Source organism: Phasianus colchicus, chromosome 4 (genome assembly GCF_987193195.1).
Source record: "Phasianus colchicus chromosome 4, bPhaCol1.hap1.1, whole genome shotgun sequence".
Lineage (NCBI taxonomy): Eukaryota > Metazoa > Chordata > Aves > Galliformes > Phasianidae > Phasianus > Phasianus colchicus.
Genome location: NC_143439.1, coordinates 51,635,888 through 51,655,335, shown reverse-complemented (window position 1 = coordinate 51,655,335; position 19,448 = coordinate 51,635,888). Strand labels below are relative to the sequence as shown.

The 19,448-nt window shown below is 37.8% G+C and overlaps 1 protein-coding gene across 7 annotated transcripts in view; it reads right to left on the bottom strand.

The window, feature by feature from the left end:
* Positions 1–16,239, bottom strand: part of ARAP2 (ArfGAP with RhoGAP domain, ankyrin repeat and PH domain 2) — a 116,219-nt gene extending 99,980 nt beyond the window's left edge. For 3 of the 7 annotated variants that reach the window (XM_031588453.2, XM_031588454.2, XM_090139571.1), the window contains exons 1-4: positions 15,740–16,121; positions 9,210–10,238; positions 2,554–2,624; positions 1,539–1,618 (exon numbers count right to left, since the gene is read on the bottom strand). In XM_031588453.2, coding sequence (XP_031444313.2) covers positions 1,539–1,618; positions 2,554–2,624; positions 9,210–10,090 — 1,032 coding nt within the window. In that variant the 5' untranslated portion in view covers positions 10,091–10,238; positions 15,740–16,121. The other 4 variants (XM_090139568.1, XM_090139570.1, XM_090139567.1 and 1 more) reach the window with 4 other exon arrangements.
* Between the last annotated feature and the right edge of the window lie 3,209 nt (positions 16,240–19,448).

The window sequence follows — 19,448 nt, the reverse complement described above, 5'->3', positions numbered from 1 at the left end:
AAGAGAAATATTAACATGAAGACCAAGACAGAAAATAATTATCTACTGTCTTCCCCAAGTCAGTGGCTTGAGATCAGCTGAAACAAGGATAAGTAAACACAGAAGCAACAATTTCTGAGTCAGAAGCACCAGTAGGGAGAGATTCACAGCATCTGGTGCATGCCTTACTAAGCTAGTTAACTTCCCAGAACACTACGTGACTCAGAATTCTGTTCACATTCCATATATAGCACCAACTGTTCAATTACTGACCTCAACAAAAATGTTTACTTCAGAGAATCTTGCCACAAAAGTGACTTGCTGGATATACAGCAAGTTTATGGTTGTGTAAAAAAAACAATAGAAGTCCTCAGAACGTTCATATATAGGAACTAATAAGCATATGGACACAAGTGACTATTATATCACCTCAGTTAGCATATAAGCTGCTTTCATAGACTTTTTGTGAGTTTGCGCAGAGATGCTCAGTCTTGATCCAGCATTATCAGAAGAGAGAAAAGCTACTTTTACCTTTACTAGTCAGCTCTAACGGTTATCCTTTATTTAACCTCGCCTAGGCACAAAGAACTATGATAAACTACTGTAGTTAAGAAGGTACAAGAAAGCTGTTAAGGTAGCCTGCAGCTATCTGTAACTGACTGTTTTTCATTAAATACGGTAGCATATAGCTCTGAGCAGAAAAGAGACACTCAACTGTTTTCAAGAGAAACAAAAACAATCAAAAAAAAAAAAAAACCACACAATAAAGAATGTCCACAAGTTTGTATTACTATTGAACATTACAAAGTGTATTTCAAGATAAAGAAAAGTCATTAGTCCATACATATTTATACTGTTGTGATGGTTTCCACTGGATAGAGTTAATTTTCTTCATAGAAACTCATATCATGCTGTGTTTTAGATTTTTAATGAAAATAGTGGTGGAAACATTGATGTTTTAATTTGTTGCAGAACAGTTCTTAAACTAAGACAAGGAATATTCCACTCTAGTAGGTTTGGGTTAAACAAGAAGCTGGGAGGGGACAAAATTGCTGATCCAAAATGTCCAAAGGCATATCCCACCCGAGATATACAGTAGGTTGTCATGCTGAATAATAACACTGAGGGTAAGTGGAAATAAAGAGGGGGAAGTTCAGAGTAGTGGTATCTGTCTTCCCAAAAGAAAATGTTATATGTGATAAGACTTGCTTTCCCAAAAGTGGCTGAACATCTGCCTGTGAATGGAAATTATTCAATGAATTCCTTTGTTTTGCTTTGCTCGCACACGTCTTTTGCTTTACCTAATAAACTGTCCATCAGTTCTTTCACTTTTACCTTTCTATTTCTTATCTCCATCCCATCAAGGGAAAGAGAGCGAGCAGCTGTGTGGTGCTGAGTTGCCTGCTCACAAATATAAAGCTTCTGCATGTACTAAAGAAGACAAAAAAGGTACTGAGAAATGAAACAGGAGAGCAAAAAAGAATTAAGGGCAGTATTCAGTACATAGCATGAAGATTAAAGAGAAGATGAACCATTTGCATACAGACTTATCAACTTACTTTAGCATCTTTAAGGTTGTCCCAAAAAAAGGTTTCTCCATAAGGTGATATGACAGGTGGCTTTTCTTCCGAGAAAGTTTCTTAAAGCAAAAAAATATAGCGTCATACACTGCCATGCTCTAGAAGATACTGATAAAAATCAAAAAAGAGACAGGTTTTTCTACTTCTGATTTTTCTTTTCTCCTCAGGAAAAAAAAAAAAAAAATCAAAGTAAAAATTGAATAACAAGAAATAATTTCCTACTTCAAACTGAACTCTAGTTACTTTTTTTCAGATGATACCCTTTATTATTTTCTCTCAATTTACAGCATCTTCTTCCTAGCATATAATTTAGATACAGCTTGCATACAGACTATCAAGTTTAAAAAAAACTTTTGTTGTACTCTCTCAGGAACAGTAACTGCAAACTTGATTCCAACATTAAAAAACAAAATCCATAAAACTAAACAAACAAACCATTTCATTTTTACTTAATTTTCATGCCATCCCAACTATCTGCTTGAAATTGATACACATAATTTCAAACAAGACATACTTCTGGAGTCTAAAAACTGTTTTTTGTTTTGTTTTGTTTTTTAAGTGCAACTCACACTGTTAACTTCTTCCAGTAAACTATTAAACACAATTAATTTCCTGTTATTTCCGGGAGTACTGTACTCACTAACATTCGTCAGAAGTACACTGCTTAAAGCTTTCAAGAAAAAGCTGATTCTGCTTCCAAAAATCTGCATCCAATCTTAGAAGCTCAATGTATCATAGTCAAAAACAGGCATGTTACAATGACTAAAGTTCAAAGTCTGGATTTTCAAATTTCCATGTTATTTTTTCATAAACAAAAACTAAGTGAAAAGGAGAAGTGGTTACATGCTCTGCTATTTTATGCATCACTTCTTTTAGGCTTTCCAGAAGCCTGGTATTTCTTAAAATGAGCAAGTCAATTTTAGATTTCAGCTTTTGGTTTAAAGTTTCCTTTTCCTGAAGATTCAAGATAGAATTACCAGCACGTTTGACTCACTTTTTTGTGAAACTTGCCTCCCAGCACAAGATACATCTATCAGATCCACATTTCTTCTTTTCTGAAGAGAACTTGAACAAAATATAGCACAACATGAAAACATTAAGTGAAATATGCCAGAAACTGAACAAAAGCATATTATCCAATTAAACAAATCATTAGGAATACATACAAACATAAAAATAGCCAATTCTAAGTTTTGGGAAAGTCTCCCGGTTGAATTTAAATACTACCCAACCACTTGCTTTCCTCCCTTTATGACAGAATATTTCACTGATCTGAGTAGATATTTTCAGAATTTTTTTTAATTAGTCTTAATACTCATTTAGACTTTAGGGAAATGTGAGGAATTCCTTCTACTTCACATTCAGTAAACGCATTCAAAACTGCACTTCCAAAGACGGTCTTCAAATGTGAAGCTCAAAGTGAGTCTAGGCATGAAAATCCAGACCCAATGAAAAGAAATAATGCTGAAAATGTTTAATTCTCAGTGATGATTTTTTCCCAGTAAATTTTCAATCTGTAACATAACTGAAATTGCTTTGCACCTGCATGCAACTGCCATGATGCACTTTATAAACAAGGACATGTATATACATAGACACAAAAAAATCATTTTATTATTGGTGTTGTGCTGGCCCCTATGCATTTCAGAAACTTCTTGTACATTGACACACGCTAATTAAGATCACATTTTCATCATTATTACTGATATTTCAGGCTGAGAAAGCAACTTCGGAATAACTGAACAGTAAAAAAACATGCCTGAAGTAGTACTTTTCTGACCTATCTTCAGTGCTGCAGCAGCCTGCTCTGATATCACACTTCTTAACATGAATAACCAGCAATCTCTCCATTCTATTTTCTCTGCTTGAAATAACAGTGATATAGACACTTGTGTATCCTTACAGAATACTCACTGATTGATAAATGCTACATAAGATTGCATATAAGATTGCTGCAGTTTCTACTAAGAGTTTGGGGGGGGGTCCTCTGCCCTTCAAATTCAAAGATAAGTATGTTTTAATAAAAATATCAATATATCTGATTTTCATTTCCCCACTACACATATTGAGAAATGTTCTTTTATGACTAGCTATACTTCAGACTCTAGAAATACTGACTCATAAAGTTCACATTGAATTGTTTCATAATATAGGCTGGCATTTCTCTATGACAGAAAGTATACATTCATGTATTTCCATACTGCATTCTTTCCAATCCAGGCCTAAATCTGCTCTCATAAAACAGTTACTGGATTAAATTCAACATAGAAGCAGCACTTCATAAAGTTATTTGTTATTTCGCATTATCCTTTTTATACCAGTTATGCTTCCAGATGATATTGTGTAAAATTCTTGCTTTAGAAAACATAGAATGGGTTTGGCCCAGTTGAAGTGGATTACAACCTAACTCCATGCTAAATAACTACTTATTCTGTAAATTATAATTAGGAAGAAAGAAAAAAAGAAAAACACACAATACTTATTTTAAATAGTTTACTAAATTTGATGCAGCTACATCTTTTTGAAGTTACACTAGCAAAACTAACTTCACATATTTGATGCATTTGAACTAAACTGGTATGTTTACAAGAAAGCCAAAACGAATATTTTTCAACATAAAGAGTATTTGTTTGTTATTGTTTTGTTTTTTAAAATGTTTTTAATAGTATTAACTAGCATTAACATGAATTCAAGAGAAACAAATAAAAAGGTTTGACTTGAAGAGCCTTTAGAAAGATTGTTTTCTTCTTTATGTAAAGCAGTCAAGTCAATGGCTTACCTTCAGAGTGGAAGGATTTAGAAGGGGGTAATTGTAATAGCAATGAGTCAAAAGTAATACTGATAAACTCACCAGAAAATAAGAAATAAATCAACTTATAAAAACCTGCTTTTTTTTCTTTTTTTTCTTTTTTTCTTTTTTTTTTTTCCATTTCTACATACTTGCATGTATGTAATCCACACATGGCAAGAATATCTGTTAGAAAGCAAATTGTAGGATTTTTACCTGCAATGTAAAGTAAATTTGGGAGGGGAATTGAAGTTCCACCTTATGTCAAATAAAAACAATCTCCAGAAATAAATGAAACAGCTTAGTTTGACTGTTTGAGGGATTACATTAGAAAAAACACAACATCATACAGTGCACGATATAAAAATAGAATTTATCAGTGCTCAGTTACGGTACAAAATTAACTCCTGAACTGAATAACAGAAAAATATAACAGACTTACCGGGGACAAATAAGATGCTCCCTTCTCCCCTCACCCCTAAACAATTCATCCACGTCAAAATCACTAGTACCTATCTAAATATGGCTTTCTCCTTAACCATTTCCAAAACTGCAAATGGTCTTCAAATCAAAAAGTTCCAATTATACAAAGATAAAATAACAATTTCCATCAAATCTCTTTTTTTTTTTTTTTTTGTTAACTTTAGAGATTAAAACCCATTATTTTCAAGAGACACAGGATGTGGCTCAAGCTGCATACTCTTCCCCACTTCTCTTTCCTCATGCACAAACAGGATGAAAGGGTGTGATGAGGCAGCAACTTGCTAAATGCTGAGAGACTGGAAAGGTGAGAGCTTAGTGCTGGGCAGAGCCAAGCTGTTTTATTCTCTCTCCACCTGCCATCTCACTAGTGATGCAAGGGAGAGAGCTCACTGCAAGCAGCCAGTGCTTCAGAGTCCTTACTGGCATGCATCTGCTGTGTTTTAAGTGAATGAAACTTTTGTTTTCTGACTCATTCAAAACAGGTTTGCTAGTCAGTTCCAAATCTAACCCTCCCATAACACAAACATGTCCAAAGTACTCCAGAGGGCTGCATTAGAGCTCTGGGATTCATAGGCTGCTTGTATAAGCAAATTAATGGAGCTGCTTGGCTGTAGGAAGAGAGAGATCCATTTCTACTACCTAAAAACTGTTCTCTGTGGAAGAATATGGAGCAGAAAGAGAGAGAACCATTAGCAATTCTGATTCCTTTTATGTTAGAAATAAAGTCTGTAGAAGCCCTGTTACGTGTCCACCACGGAAGTGGCAAGTTGCTGGCAATGGACAGCTTGGTTTAAGGCCAAGTACCTTTGTTCACTGCCAGTGCAACAGCTTTTCTGTAGTTACTTTTGGTCTATTTCTTCTTTCTTTTAATGAGGAATCAAAGCAATTCCATCACTGAACATACAAGTGACTAAGTTGGAGTATGTCTAGAAATCCACACATAGATGGAGTATGTCAGTCTCCAACATAACCTGTGTGGCACTCAGTAGATCGCACAACCAGCTCCACCATGTTTTAAAACTGCTTCAGGTCTTCCATTAATGGCACTGCAGCTCCAACGAGCGCAACTGCAGCTTTTCACTCATCAGTGCCTGCTAAAGGATGCTGTCCTAGGCATGCAGAGCCATCAAATCTATCTCAGTACTTACTATCTTTAATCATGGCTGCAGGCATGTACGTGGTTAGCTCCATCCACTGTACTTCTTTCACTACTTTGTCTTACAGACATCAGATTTTAACTCATGTGGAAGAAATTGCCAAAGAGACCCAGAACTTTCAGCCCACTCTGTCCAATCCCACAACATTACTGGGAAAGCAGATTAACAAATTCAGACTAGTGACTTAAATACAAAATGCAGAGGCTCAGAATTTTATTGCACATTTGGAACTATCTTAAGTTCCACTTCCAAAATGTCATGGTGTCTTACCAGTTGACAGCGTTTCATTACAGGCAAGAGCCAGAAGCAAAAGCATGGCACAGGAGAGCAGCTAAGATTACAGAAGAGGCAGGTACATTATTAGTAATAAAAAATTATACAGTCACAGCACTACTAAGTGCTGCAAGGAGACCTACTGTACCAACTTGGTGTGCCAGAAGGCACACAAGAGATCCTGAGAAAAGCACTTCCCTGCATAAAAATTTAATGACTAATATCCATGCATGACCAGAAGACGTTGGGTTTCCCAGTAGATTTCAGCTGGAATTCTCTGTCTGTATGGGAAAAGCCTTCACACAATGTAATTATAAGGAAACCAGCATCCATCAACAGAAGTTAGTTGAGAATACTTCTTTATGCAATCCTATAAGACAGATATGATCTTTCCTGAGGTTAAAGATGCTGCAAGCTACGACTTGAAAGTTCTTTACTAATTTCTTGCCTCTAAAAAAAGAAAGAAAAGAAAAAAGAAAAAAGAAAAAAGTACCCAGTGGAGTCAATCAAGAATGTTTCTTTAGTTCTGTGTTGAAGTTCTGGTTTACCCTTGATCTTCTTCAGACAGACTTGCTACTTGTCCTTCAGGATTTTTACATTGTTATAAATGGAGAATAAAGATGAAGAACATAAACTCAAGTTCACAAATCAGGATTGTGGGTAATGAAGTTGGTGACCCACCCAAACGTCAGTCACTAAGAGATCATAATTTGGAGGATTTACTTTGATGGTGGGAACATTATAAACACAACATATTCTTTCTACTGGCTGATTCTTTCTCAGAAGAGTTAAGAATATTCTTTTAGAAGCTACTTATTATTGTCTTTTTGCACTTGGTTCCCATTTCAACTCAGCCAGAATAGCTTTGCTCCATAAAAGTTAACATAAAGGCACTCCCCTTGAAAAATGTTTATACTTTCATTTCAGTAAGCACAATTTCTTGTTGTTTCAGAAAGCAGAGACTAAAAAAAATATTGAGGAACACAAAGACCTCTTACTTGTTGCAAAGAATCTTTGCCTCCCCACCTGTTCAAACAATTGTACTACAACATTTAGCATTAACATCTTTCAACAATCTGAAAGAAACTTACAAATGCTTGGGAAAACTCTGCACTTAAGGCATGTGTAAACTTGCTAATGATGTTTCTAACTGCTAAGATATGCTGATGAAAAAGACAAGATAAATACAAAACATTCTCAGACATGTCCCTTCCAGGCATAGCTAGTGGTTTGGGAAAAAAAAAAAAAAAAAAAAAAAAAAAAAAAAGTGGATAAAAAAGTGCAACCTCATGATTTGGATATGCCTACAGTAACAAAACTTTGCATATGTTTTTGCACAATTTTTTCTTCTCTCTAAGATGCTGTAGGAAGATACTCTGTGAATACTGCTCATAACATTATGGTCAACTGCTCATTCATCGTCTCTTATTTTTAATATTCATAGTTATTATGAGATACTTATTAACAGAGTTAAGTTCTAATGTCAGATCTTTACTTTTACATTTCACCACCTCGTTGCAAAAGAAGCAACAAAAGTTTATTCAAGACAGTAAATGCCACTGAGTAGCATTCTAAAGGAATAAAAATGTACACACACATCACGGGAATATTTTGAAACCAAAAAGTGGAATGTTTTCCTTTTCACCCCCAATTCCCCCTCTCTCCACCCCCCCCCCCCCCCCCCCTACGCACACCTCCCCACTTCTTCCCACTGGAATTCCTGAAATAAATAAAAATCATACTGCAAGCATCACTGCCAAGCTTTGTTGGTGTGCAAATACCAGCAGAAGCCAACAACTAGTATCACAAACTTGTTGTATTCATACTCTGAATTAACAGTTAAATGGTGAGTTTAGAAATCAGCCTAAGAGGCATTATGAAGTGCTTGTTTTAGACACATAGTGTAAAACAATTTATTCCACATTAAGTATTCTATTCTATTTTAGAACAACATAAAATCTACTGCAGTTTTGTGCTTTAAGGCTAAGACTTAAAATAATCTTCCCATGTCCACATGTGCAATCCACCAGATAACTCCTGCTTCATACAGACACATTCTTTCTGGGTGGCTACACCATACAATGCATGAAATAGACAAGGTGGCTTTTCTAAATTTTGCCTCATTTTTCAGATGGAAGCACATGAATACATGTAGTTGTGTAAAAATTCCCAGATATTTTTAAATAATGTAACTCCTTTTCTTATAAGCTTTTATTTTCAAAAGACATTTTCCTAAAGATGCACTATAATAGGTACTAAAAAGTAACAAGATTACTTGTGTGTCACAATTTTAACTGTTGTTTCCCTAATAGGAACAGATCTTTCTAGGATGATTGATTGTTTTCATGAATTTACTATTTTGTGACCATTTTCCCGCTACGAATCAGGATTTCATTTGATATTGGGGCTAGTGTCTAATTAATTACAACATTTTTGTTTCGGAATACATTCAACAGCTTTTTGTTTTTTCAGTATAATTTTTGTAACATTTGCATGTTTTCATTCTTTCTCATCTATATCTTAGATAGAGAAATGCTATATTTATATAGCAGGCCATATTTATATCTAAGAGAATATAGATCTTAAGAGCACATAGGTTTAGTCTAACAAATGCCTGATATAGTTGTTCTTAACCTGGGTTATTTCTAAAGCAATAGGACTCATTTCTTTGGAAATAAGTAGAGGCACAGATGATCACAGAGATTATAATGCACATAATTCTAAAGTTTCCTATGTATTCTCATTTGTGCTTTCAACTTGCATTGAAGCTTAATCCTTCTTTGGTTAATACTGCATTATTCATTCCAGACCTGCTACATTTACAGCTCATAGGAAAAAAAAAAAAAAAAATCCACAAAAAGACACCTCTCACCCCTTGTCTTCCCCTCAAAACCATCCCATAAGTTCTCTGAGGATAACAATTCATCATTAAAAAGAAACAGCAGTTACCTTGATGAAGTTTCAACTTTGCTTGATTCAGGGATTTCTGGTACTGGTCGATGCCTTAATATAAAAGATCGGCTTGTTCTTGGAAATACTTTCACACTGTTCTGCGTACAAGAATCATACAAGTCATTGTCTATCATTTCTCCTTTAAACTTAACAAACGGTGAATGCGGCTCATTATCAGATAGATCCTCCTCAACTGCAAACATCTGATGTTTGTTTTCCTTGCATTTTGTTCCATACAAATGAGCGACTGCTACACAATCAGCCAAGTGCTCATCAGTCTGGTATGCAGCACCTTTTTCCAGCAATGTATTTGACTCTGTATTCATCTTCATACTTCCACTTACAGCTTTCAGTACACTTTCTGAATTCCGGTATAAACCAGAAATATCTGAGTTTGGAAAGTTTTCATCGTTCACTTCCAATAGGTTTTGCTCTCCAACTCTGAACCTTTCTTTACCAGTGTAAGCTTTGTTAGGAAGTTGTACCAATGATGTTGCAGGTATCAAGCCAGATTCATCTACTTTTAAATGGCTTATTGGGGAATCCTTGTCTGAAAATGAATATTGTTTCTTTTCTAAACTTTTCAACTCTTTGAGTTTAAAATTGTCACAGGGAAGAGAATTTCCTTGCATTTTCGAAAGAGCAGTGTCTAACTGCTTAAGTATCCTTCTGCGATGGCCTGTAGGCAATACTCCCATTTGCTGAAGTGCACTGTTATTTATTCCCACACAGTCTGTCACAGTGTTATAGCCATGTTCTTTAAAGTTAGGAAGATACTGTCCCAAGTTAATGTTGACCAAGAATTCTTCAATATCAGTGCCACTGCCCGTGGATGACATGATAGCAGCTTCATTCCGAATATTGCCCCTCACAGTCATGTAGAAAAAGTCAGGATAAATGCATAATTAATGGCAGCAGAGCTCTCTTAAATTTGTCACCAGCCAGCCAACAGAAAACACCAGTTTCTCTGAGACACTTCTTCAAGGCATTTTAGTTCAAACTGTTTTTTTTTTAACGACTGCAAACCTACGGAAAAGAAAAACAAAATTAGAAGCAAACAGAAGAGAAATATCACTGTATTAAAAGGCTTGAGTTCACATTAATCTTGGATAAAATTCTGAAAGGCTCTTTGTCATTTGTACAGTAATTTTTTAAAGTTTCTTATCTATGGAAATTTCAAGCAGGTTAAACAACATAACCTCTCCATCCTTTTATAATTGACTGTATAAAGAAACCAGCAAAATCAAAGTCTTAACACAAGTAATAATTTTAAAACATAATCCTAGTAGTTTCAAGATATGAACGACTTATCTTCAGACACACACTTCTACAGTACTTGGATATAAAGGGTAGAAAAAGTAGACTAAGAACAGAGCTGGAACCCAGACTTTCTCACTGCCACGTTAGCACCAATTAACAGCAGAGGGACTGCCACTACTTTATCTTCTGAGCCTTACACACTCCTTAATGGAGAAATACATTCTCAACAGGAAAAGGGAAAAATCACTGACTACAGCATTTTTAGTGAACTGTGGGTTCAAGCTGTTTTCAGATGAGAATCCCACTGAAAAAGTGTCATAACCAACATAACCAAGAGTTTGCAGAGAGTCACTTCTGAGAATGTACAAGGGAAAAAAAAAGTTGCTTAAATTATTTAAAGAACCATAGCCAGAAAACTGTGGAGGTGATCAAAATACACCTCATGGATCAGGCTCTTCAGAGAACTGCCATGAGGGAGGACAGGAACCAGGTAACTCCTACCTGTTCAGCTTTGGCAAGGAAGCAGATCCCTCAGTCACAAACTAGAAGACACACAGCCAGAAGCAAGTTCTGACCTTCGTGCAAGGGACCTTCAGTACCTCAGGTCTCCATGACAGTTCCTCCTCAGTATTTTCCAACTCAGTTTCTGCACTCCCCAGAGTTCACTCCTGCCAGCTCTTCCTCCTTCCATGGCTGTTTCCAAATTAATGATTTACACAACTCAAAGCAGACAGAGAAGCTACCACTCTGAAGGTGTCTGAAACGCCCTGAAATCACACGTGTAAGGGCAGGTTTAAGGGCAACAGCAGACAACAGGGTTGGGTTTTTTTTTTTTCTCCTGTCTTTTCCTGTATACAAAGTAACTTGGCCTTGGGGAAAGCTGCTGATGGTAGCAACTACCCTGGCACACAGGTACTAGCCTTAAGCAGCCCAGGGAAGAAAAAGCAGCTTTAGTAGCATAGCTTAAGACTTAAACAGCATGCTGAAAGAAAAGGTATTACATATACCTTATTCTTCAAAAATATTTCCTAACAAAAAGGACTTGTCATCTAGAATTGAAGCTTGAAAGATTGACTGTGCTGTATCATTAGCTCCAAAAAAGGATGAGACCTCTCCCAGTATGATTTGTCTAATGCCTTTTGAATAACTAAATCATCATTCAGACTTTCAAAAAAGACATAAAAAACAGGGAAAAACAATCTTCACACTTATACCATGTATGCATGTATGTGTGGCACAATAAGAGAAAAAAAAGAAGTTGAACAAACCTACTTTTTTTTTCTGAAATACTTATATAAAAATGTGGATTTTATACATATATACACACACACACACCAACACAGCACTATTCTTACATAAGTTTCATTATTTATAACAACTCTTTACATTCTTGCCAATATATTCAGCTTCAGCTCTTGGCCTGTATCTTTATCAGCTTTGATCTCTGTTCACAAAAGTTCCAAACAGTGACATACTATCTTCAATAAGAAAGGCACACAACTAAAACTTCTTTGGAGAGCAAACTCTACAGGCCAATCCAATACCAACCCCTCTGAGACATGAAGTTTGTTAGGGAGAAAGCTCTCACTGAATGATTCCTAAGTCACTTCAATTCAATCAGGCTTGGATTGAGCTAAACAGATTAATAATCAGTTTTTAGAACAAGAATTTGATTTGTCCTTCCTCAGTCTGAGCATGTATATAAGTCTTCATTCTTCCTTTAAAGACTTCAGGCATCAGCATTTCCTCAAGCTTTTCATATAAGTCCCTTCACAAAACATAAAATTCAACACTACTGTCCTTAACCCACCTCTAAATCCCTGAAAAATACATATATAAAGATATATTCTGTCAAGAAGTTGAATCTATATTCTCAGAATGGAGTAACTACTACAGAAATGACTAATGCAAGCAAAAAAAGTCAGGCAGGAACTGCTTGTGTCTCAGTGCTTCATGTACCCATTAAGAAAAAAAAAAAAAAGTACATGTACTCAAGTATATGGAAGAAAAAAAAAAAACAAAAAACAAAAAACCCTCCCATCTAAGTATTTCAAAGTTGATGTTGAAATTGGTTATCTCAGCAGTTTCCATCTTTCTTGGTTTTGTGATGTGTTTAGGGTCTTTATCCCTGAGCTGTTAGCATTGATTTTCACTCAGTATCATTCTTTCAATCTTTCCACCTTCAGCAATGACATAAAGTCACTTAGGTAAGCAGCTTTTATTTACTTACACTTTTCTGTATCTAAGTACTTTGTTTTCTACATGCAGTAGCTCTGCCCACACCTTATGCTGGAACACCTCCAGTTCTGTTACTTCAGGAACTCAAACAACCTCATATTATCAGTTACTTGGATCCATCTCTGTACAAACCACAACACAACGGATTGTCTACTGTAGAACAAACTCTGTTTCCAAATTTGCAGAACATCATTTCTTTTTGCTGCACATTTTGCAACATAGTGTGCAGCAGACTGAGAAAGGAAGAAGTTGCTTGCTGAAGAGATGTTCTTGACCACAAAATGCCAGCAATGCTAGGAGCAGAAGCCAAGGCCATTCTTTGTTTCAGCAGTCATCTCCAGCTGAAGTCCTTTTAAAGAAATTGTACAAATCTGGCCTACCTATACAACTTGTTAGGTAGCAATTTCACTGTCGTGTGTTAGTATACCGGGGAAGAGGGTTATGTTTATTTTGGTATAACTGCTCTCAGATGATGCTTTAAGTAACTAATAAATCTACAAACAGGCGAGTGCTTATATCACAGGCCAGAGGATAAATAGTAAAATCATTTCTCACGTTTCAATGTTTTAGCCTCAGAAAGTATACAGAAAAATGGAACTCAAGGACCACCTCATCCAAAATAGTACACTATTTCCAAGTAATGACTGTCAGTGAAAAAGAATGCATTCTCCTCTGTAACTTGAACTGTAGAATAAGGTGTAACAAATCCAAAAAGGGTTGCACAACATTGTATAAGAATATGTAGCAATATGTACACATATATTTACTTTCACATCAATATTTGCATCATGAGGGAAATTTAAGTAAACAGTAGTATCTACATTTAGTCTATATGGCTGCATCCATACTTTCACTCTCAGAAGCAGTGTAGAATAGATTGTCCCATTGTATTTGGCAGAAATAAGCATCAAAAACAAACAAACAAAAAACAACAGGGAGGATGGAGAGGAGGATTTGGTCCTGCCTAAATAAAATTGATTCTTAATACACTCTCATATTGTCCAGTGTAGAGTAACCTAGATAAAAGCCATTTGATGAATTTATACAAATGGAGAGACTGTTAGAGGGGAAATACAAAATAAAGCTGCTTGGAAGACACTCAACTAATCAGTTTTACAAAAATAAGTAAACAGTGTGCAGATAGCTACGGAGAAAAAAAACAATACAATGGAATCCATCTAAGCTTCTTTTCCAAGCAAATACATCTTTGGCATGTGATTAATTGCAATTTGTTTTGTATGTCCTAAGTCTTAGAGGGGATCATTCAACTTTATTGCAGAAATGATGTTTCTCACACACTCTTCAAAATGATTTTAAGATCCTTCTTCTCCCACTCTTTCGGAAGGAGCTGCAACAATGAGACAGAAGAACGCAGAGGGGCAGAGCGGCTATTTTTGTTCAACAGAAATCAATAGCTATATTGCCCCAAAGAATACAGGACAATACTGGCACAGAAAAGCCATGCATCACTTTCAGGACTCTTCCTCACATGGAAGATATGTTCCTGCATCTAATAGTCTCAAAACCTGTACCAACTGACACAGCCATCACGCCATGAATTCTGAATTGGAAAAACTTTCAGAATGACACTGACTGGAAAATGTGCCTGGACAAATGAACCTAAGCTGAAACAAGCAAGCAAACCAGCTTTTAATTAAACGTGTGAACAAAAAGAAATAGCTGAATACAGAAATAGTCTTTCTCATTAGTCTATACTCAAAAGAGACTTCCTTTTCTTTTAAGAGTAGTACTGATATTAGCCTTAAGAAATCTTCAGAAGCACGTAGCAAGACAATCTCACTTTCAGTGATAAGTTCAACAAACGCAAGCAAGTTCAGGCTTGCTCCCAACTTCTGCTCAACCACATACTAGATAAGTTCCAAATGAAGAGGGGGAAAGAATTAAACAACTACTCTAGGACTTACCAAGGACAGACAAATCTGCCATTGAATTTCATCTTCCCATTGTACATAACTATTTACAAACGGATAAGATTAGCGGGCTTAGAAAGTCGTAGATCATTACAGATCTTTCCAATAACCAACACAATGCAATCAGCACGTTGTCTGAATGCTCAGAAAAATTCTCACGAGTGACCATTTTAAAGGCATTACTTAACCTTTGGATCAATACATACCAATTCAATCCATGGTAGTCATGCAACTAGAACTGATTTTTTTCCCAAAAACAATGAAGATACCAAATGCAACTCAACACAGTGCTTGATTAGGAAATATTTTAAGTACATCCTCTGTCAAAATGTTTCCTACTTGTTGTTTTTCATTGTTGTTTATTCTTTTTTTAATTGCAAAACAACTCTCTTTCAGAGGAAAGTTCAGCAACTTTGCTAGTTCGGAGACAAACCTTGCTCTGCAAGAAATTCCAGTGGGACAGCTTGCAGACAGCGTGAAGAAGCGTCTCCGGAGCGAGGAAGTGAATAAGCAGCTGAAGGTGGAACCGGCCGGGAGCACTGGGGCGAGTTGCTGCGGCAACACCCGGCGCTGTTCCTCACTCCGAGCCTTCCCAGTAACAGGGAGGGCATCTGAGCGCCCCTCCGGCTTTCTGCAATGCGAGTTTCATTCACTTTTCGGGAGAATTCCCAGGAATACGTGGACAGCTACCGAGAAGCTCGCGTATAACTTCCCGAAAACTATTCACAGAGTAAATAAAGCACAGTTCCTCGGTATGCCATTTACATACAGACCGTTAACATAACCGAGCTGAAAAGCAAAAAGGAGGCAAAGTGCTTTCTAGCTGCCTCCCAGCTCTCTCCTGCCAAAGCCCGACTTTCCGAGCCGTTCCCCGTCCCGCAGCACCGCGCCTCGCCCCGAGCTGCCCGCTCACACGCAGCCCCCGGCGGTGCGGAGGGGGCGGCGAGGCCCGGCAGCCGCACAGCGCCCGGCCAGGAGCTCCGCGCTCGCAGCGCCCGGCTCGGCCCGGAGCCGCCCGCGCAGCGAGCAGGCCACCCTCGCACCGGGTACCGCGCAGCCCTCGTCCCGAGAGTTCCGCGCCCGCGGAGACCGGTTTACCTCGGTGGCCAAAAACACAAGGGAAAAAGAGAGCTGCACTTCAGGCCGCTTCACCTTTCTTTTCTCTCTCCGATCGCTCCTTCCTTCCTGCTGCCTCCACACCGCACCCCACCCCCGCGCTGCTCCCGGGCAAGCCGCGCCCGCGGCGCGGAGCTCGCTGCCGTCCGCCCTGCCCTCCCTCCAGAGGCGGCCGCACCTGGGCGCGGGTGGGGAGCGCCCCTCCGCGCGTGGGCCGCGGGGCGGACCGCCCGTTTCTGAGGCCCAGCCAGCGGGCACGGGGCTCCCGGCTGGCCCCGAGAGCGATGCAGCCGCGTTGCCTTAGCGCTGGTGGCATCGCCGCTGAGTGATCGCTTGATTAAAAACTAAAATAAAATTGTTAAGTTTTAACTACCACGTCCAGTCCCCCCACTTGTAGCAACTCGTCCGCATCTGCGAATTACTGCCGCGCTGTTGAAGCCAGCTTTATTACAAGAAGTGAGAAGGGGAAGTGCTTTCATGGCTTCAGTGGGCACAGTATCTTCCTCCTCATGTATCACCTCTGAGTGTTTCTAACCAAACCCCAGGGCGCACTGCCGGGCTCCCAGCAGCTGAGGTCCGACGCCTGCACTCTGCTAAGGCAGAAAGGGAGCGAGGAGCTGCTGGGGAAAGACCGGTAATTAAAGCCGTCATTCAGGAGCAAGCAAACCTGGGTTCTTTTGGCTTCTTCAAAGACTCACTGCATGTTAAACAGAGCCCTAGTAAACAGCCTTACTTATAGTAAGGTTTAAGAAGTGTTGGTGCCTGCGGAGCACCAAGCTGTAAAATGAGTTTTGGGGATCACACATTGAATGTAAACAACTTCTTCACTCTCCGACACAATTAGAAGTTTTGAAGGTTGGCATTACAGAACCAATTCCATTAGTGCTCAGGCACTTCTGAGATCCTGCTGCACCTCCTAGTTATTAAGTGCCTCAAAACCAAGGAATGTACTCAGTTTTACCTCCTAAGCTTGCATTGCGCAAGCAATTTTGATGGCAAGGAAGTCCAACTCCGGTGTAAGCTTTTCATTTTGGGTTTTAATATTTATTTATTTATTTATTTATTTATAGATATTCTGAAGAAGTTTATCATTTTCTTGACTGAGTTTTCACTAATGTTTTGGCAGAGTCTGGCTCAATGTCACTCCCAATTGTTTGCACACGGTCCACAATATTTGCAAATGTTACCTCACAGATGTGATTCAGGTAAGTAGACTAAAGCTCTTTTTGGACATGGCCTTTCTGAATTGTAATCTAATTACTCACAGATTCACCCAAACACAGATTTGCGTAAGATTTCCAGCTAAGCCTATTCAGAACAGTAAGAATGTCAATAAATGCCAACTCAGAAAAGGAAATCTAACCACAAAAATGTAAAATACTTGAAAGATTCAGGTCTTGTTAACGAGAGACCTGCCTCCTATGTTTGGCTTGCCATGCCATGCACACACCCAATTCATTAGCAGGTCACACTGGGCTGAATTTCTCTTTCCTGCCAGTCTTTGGCTGTGAAAGTTGATTGATACTCTTGAGCACATCTCTATCAAGAAATTCCAAGTCCTTCTGTAAAGCTCACCTTTTCTTCTCTGCCAGGGAACCAGTATAAGTTATCCATGGAGGTGGTCCTGCAGCAGAGACTGCAGATCATGGCCCCTTGGTGTTTAAAACAGCTGTCAGACACTCACATGGAATCCACTAGAAGTGACTATATTCAGCATATTAATATTTGTTCTTTAGTAGCACCTTCCCTCAGAGCCATTCTGACACATTGTATCTCACCAGAGCTAGTTACTTTTCTAGACCACAGTATAAAACAACAAAATACAAGATTCTGTGGGGGTTTAAATGCCAGACCTCCTCAGATGTGTTTACATAGAATCGTAGAATCACAGAATCACAAGGTTGGAAACGACCTACAAGATCATCTAGTCCAACCGTCTACCCACTACCATTGCTACCACAAGCAACTAAACCATATCTTGCAGCTCCTTATCCAGATGCCTCTTGAACACTGCCAAGAATGGTGACTCCATCACCTTCCTGGGCAGGCCATTCCAGTGCCAGACCACTCTCTGAGAGAAAAGTTTTTCCTTATGTCTACTCTAAATCTCCTCTGGTACAACTTGTGGCCATTTCCTTGAGTCCTTTTTGTTGTCTGAGAGAAGAGACCAAACCCCTCCTCACCACAACCTCCCTTCAGGAAGTTGTAGAGTGCAATGAGTTCTCCCTCGAGCCTTCTTTTTTCCAGACTAAACAATCCCAGCTCCCTCATGTTTCTTTCTGTTTGCATTAGTTGAATATCCAAAAAAAAAAAAAAAAAAAAAAAAAAAAAAAAAAAAAAAAAGTAAAAACAAAACAAAACAAAACAAATACACAAATTCAATTTAAGGCATGCCATGCTTTTCGGAGTTCAGGATTTTTTTTGTCTTTTTCTGGAAGTGCCTGAATTACATCACTAGCATCAGGCAAACCTATATGCTGTCATACTCTTTGTTAGAAATAAAGTAGTACAATATATCAGATTCTAAGAAGGTTCTCAAGACTCTGGTTTATCTATGGCATATGGTTCTGTCTACTAGAGCATGAAATGGCAGCTTTCTACCACCGTGATAAAGCAAAACTTCATAAAAAACAACAGCAAAAACCCTAAAAAAAATCACAAACAACATCCTTACACAAATCCAAAAGAAAACTACATTCTTTTAATTCTGATGTAATTCAGATATGACATAAAGCACAATTCTATTCTAAGGCTTGCTGATATTCTTGAGTATTTAAAATCTGTTGGCAGGCTTAAAAACTGCAGAGATTTTATTATCTGATAATTTATTCTTCCCTTGAATTTCTGTGTTGCTATCACAACATACTGTTAGGTTGGTAATGTTTTTTAAGTAGGTGAAGATAAAATTTCAGAAGATAAAATTAATTATAAATAATAGTTGCAAGTCTTCTGCTATTTCTTGTAAAAGATATTGGTGCCTTTTTTTATCCTGAAGTAGGCATGGCCATACAAGAAGATGGTTCAGAGTGAAAGCTGTAAGTTAGCCTTTCCAGTCAGAATTTTGGTTACATAAACAATTAAAATAAATTTGTATTTTCAGATTATCACTTTATAAACCAGTAAATGTTCTTCTTCACCGGTATGACACAAGGTCTGTTGTGACTTTTTCCATTTATCTGCTTTAAAGACTTTATGTTTGACCTTAATGCAATTTCTGTTTTCTTAAAACTACTGATGGGATAGTCCCTCTTAACATAATCCTTTTCTTCTGTTATTGATATGCTAATTTTGAAACTAGTGACATAAAGCTGGTGCAGAAGGCCACTGTATTGCTTACTGATTACATTACAGCTCCTGATTTTTTTTTAATTTCCCTCACCAATGTGGATAACTGTCACATTACAGTGCATTTTCTGGCTTATGTATTGTATATTATACTCAATTCTACGTGTAAAATCTTCCATAGGCAAGAAGTTATTTAGATTAACTGAAATACTCTTTCTGAGAATAAAAATACATAAAACTCAGCAATTACATTCGCTCTAAAGCACCTTTTCTACAGCGGTGATGGATGAGTCAGAAAGATTGAATTATACTTTCCTCTCAATGGGAGTCTAATAAGATTGTAATTCAAAAGACAGCCCTGCATCTATGTGAGATTTCTGCAAGTTAAGGAAGGTCCATCAGCTGC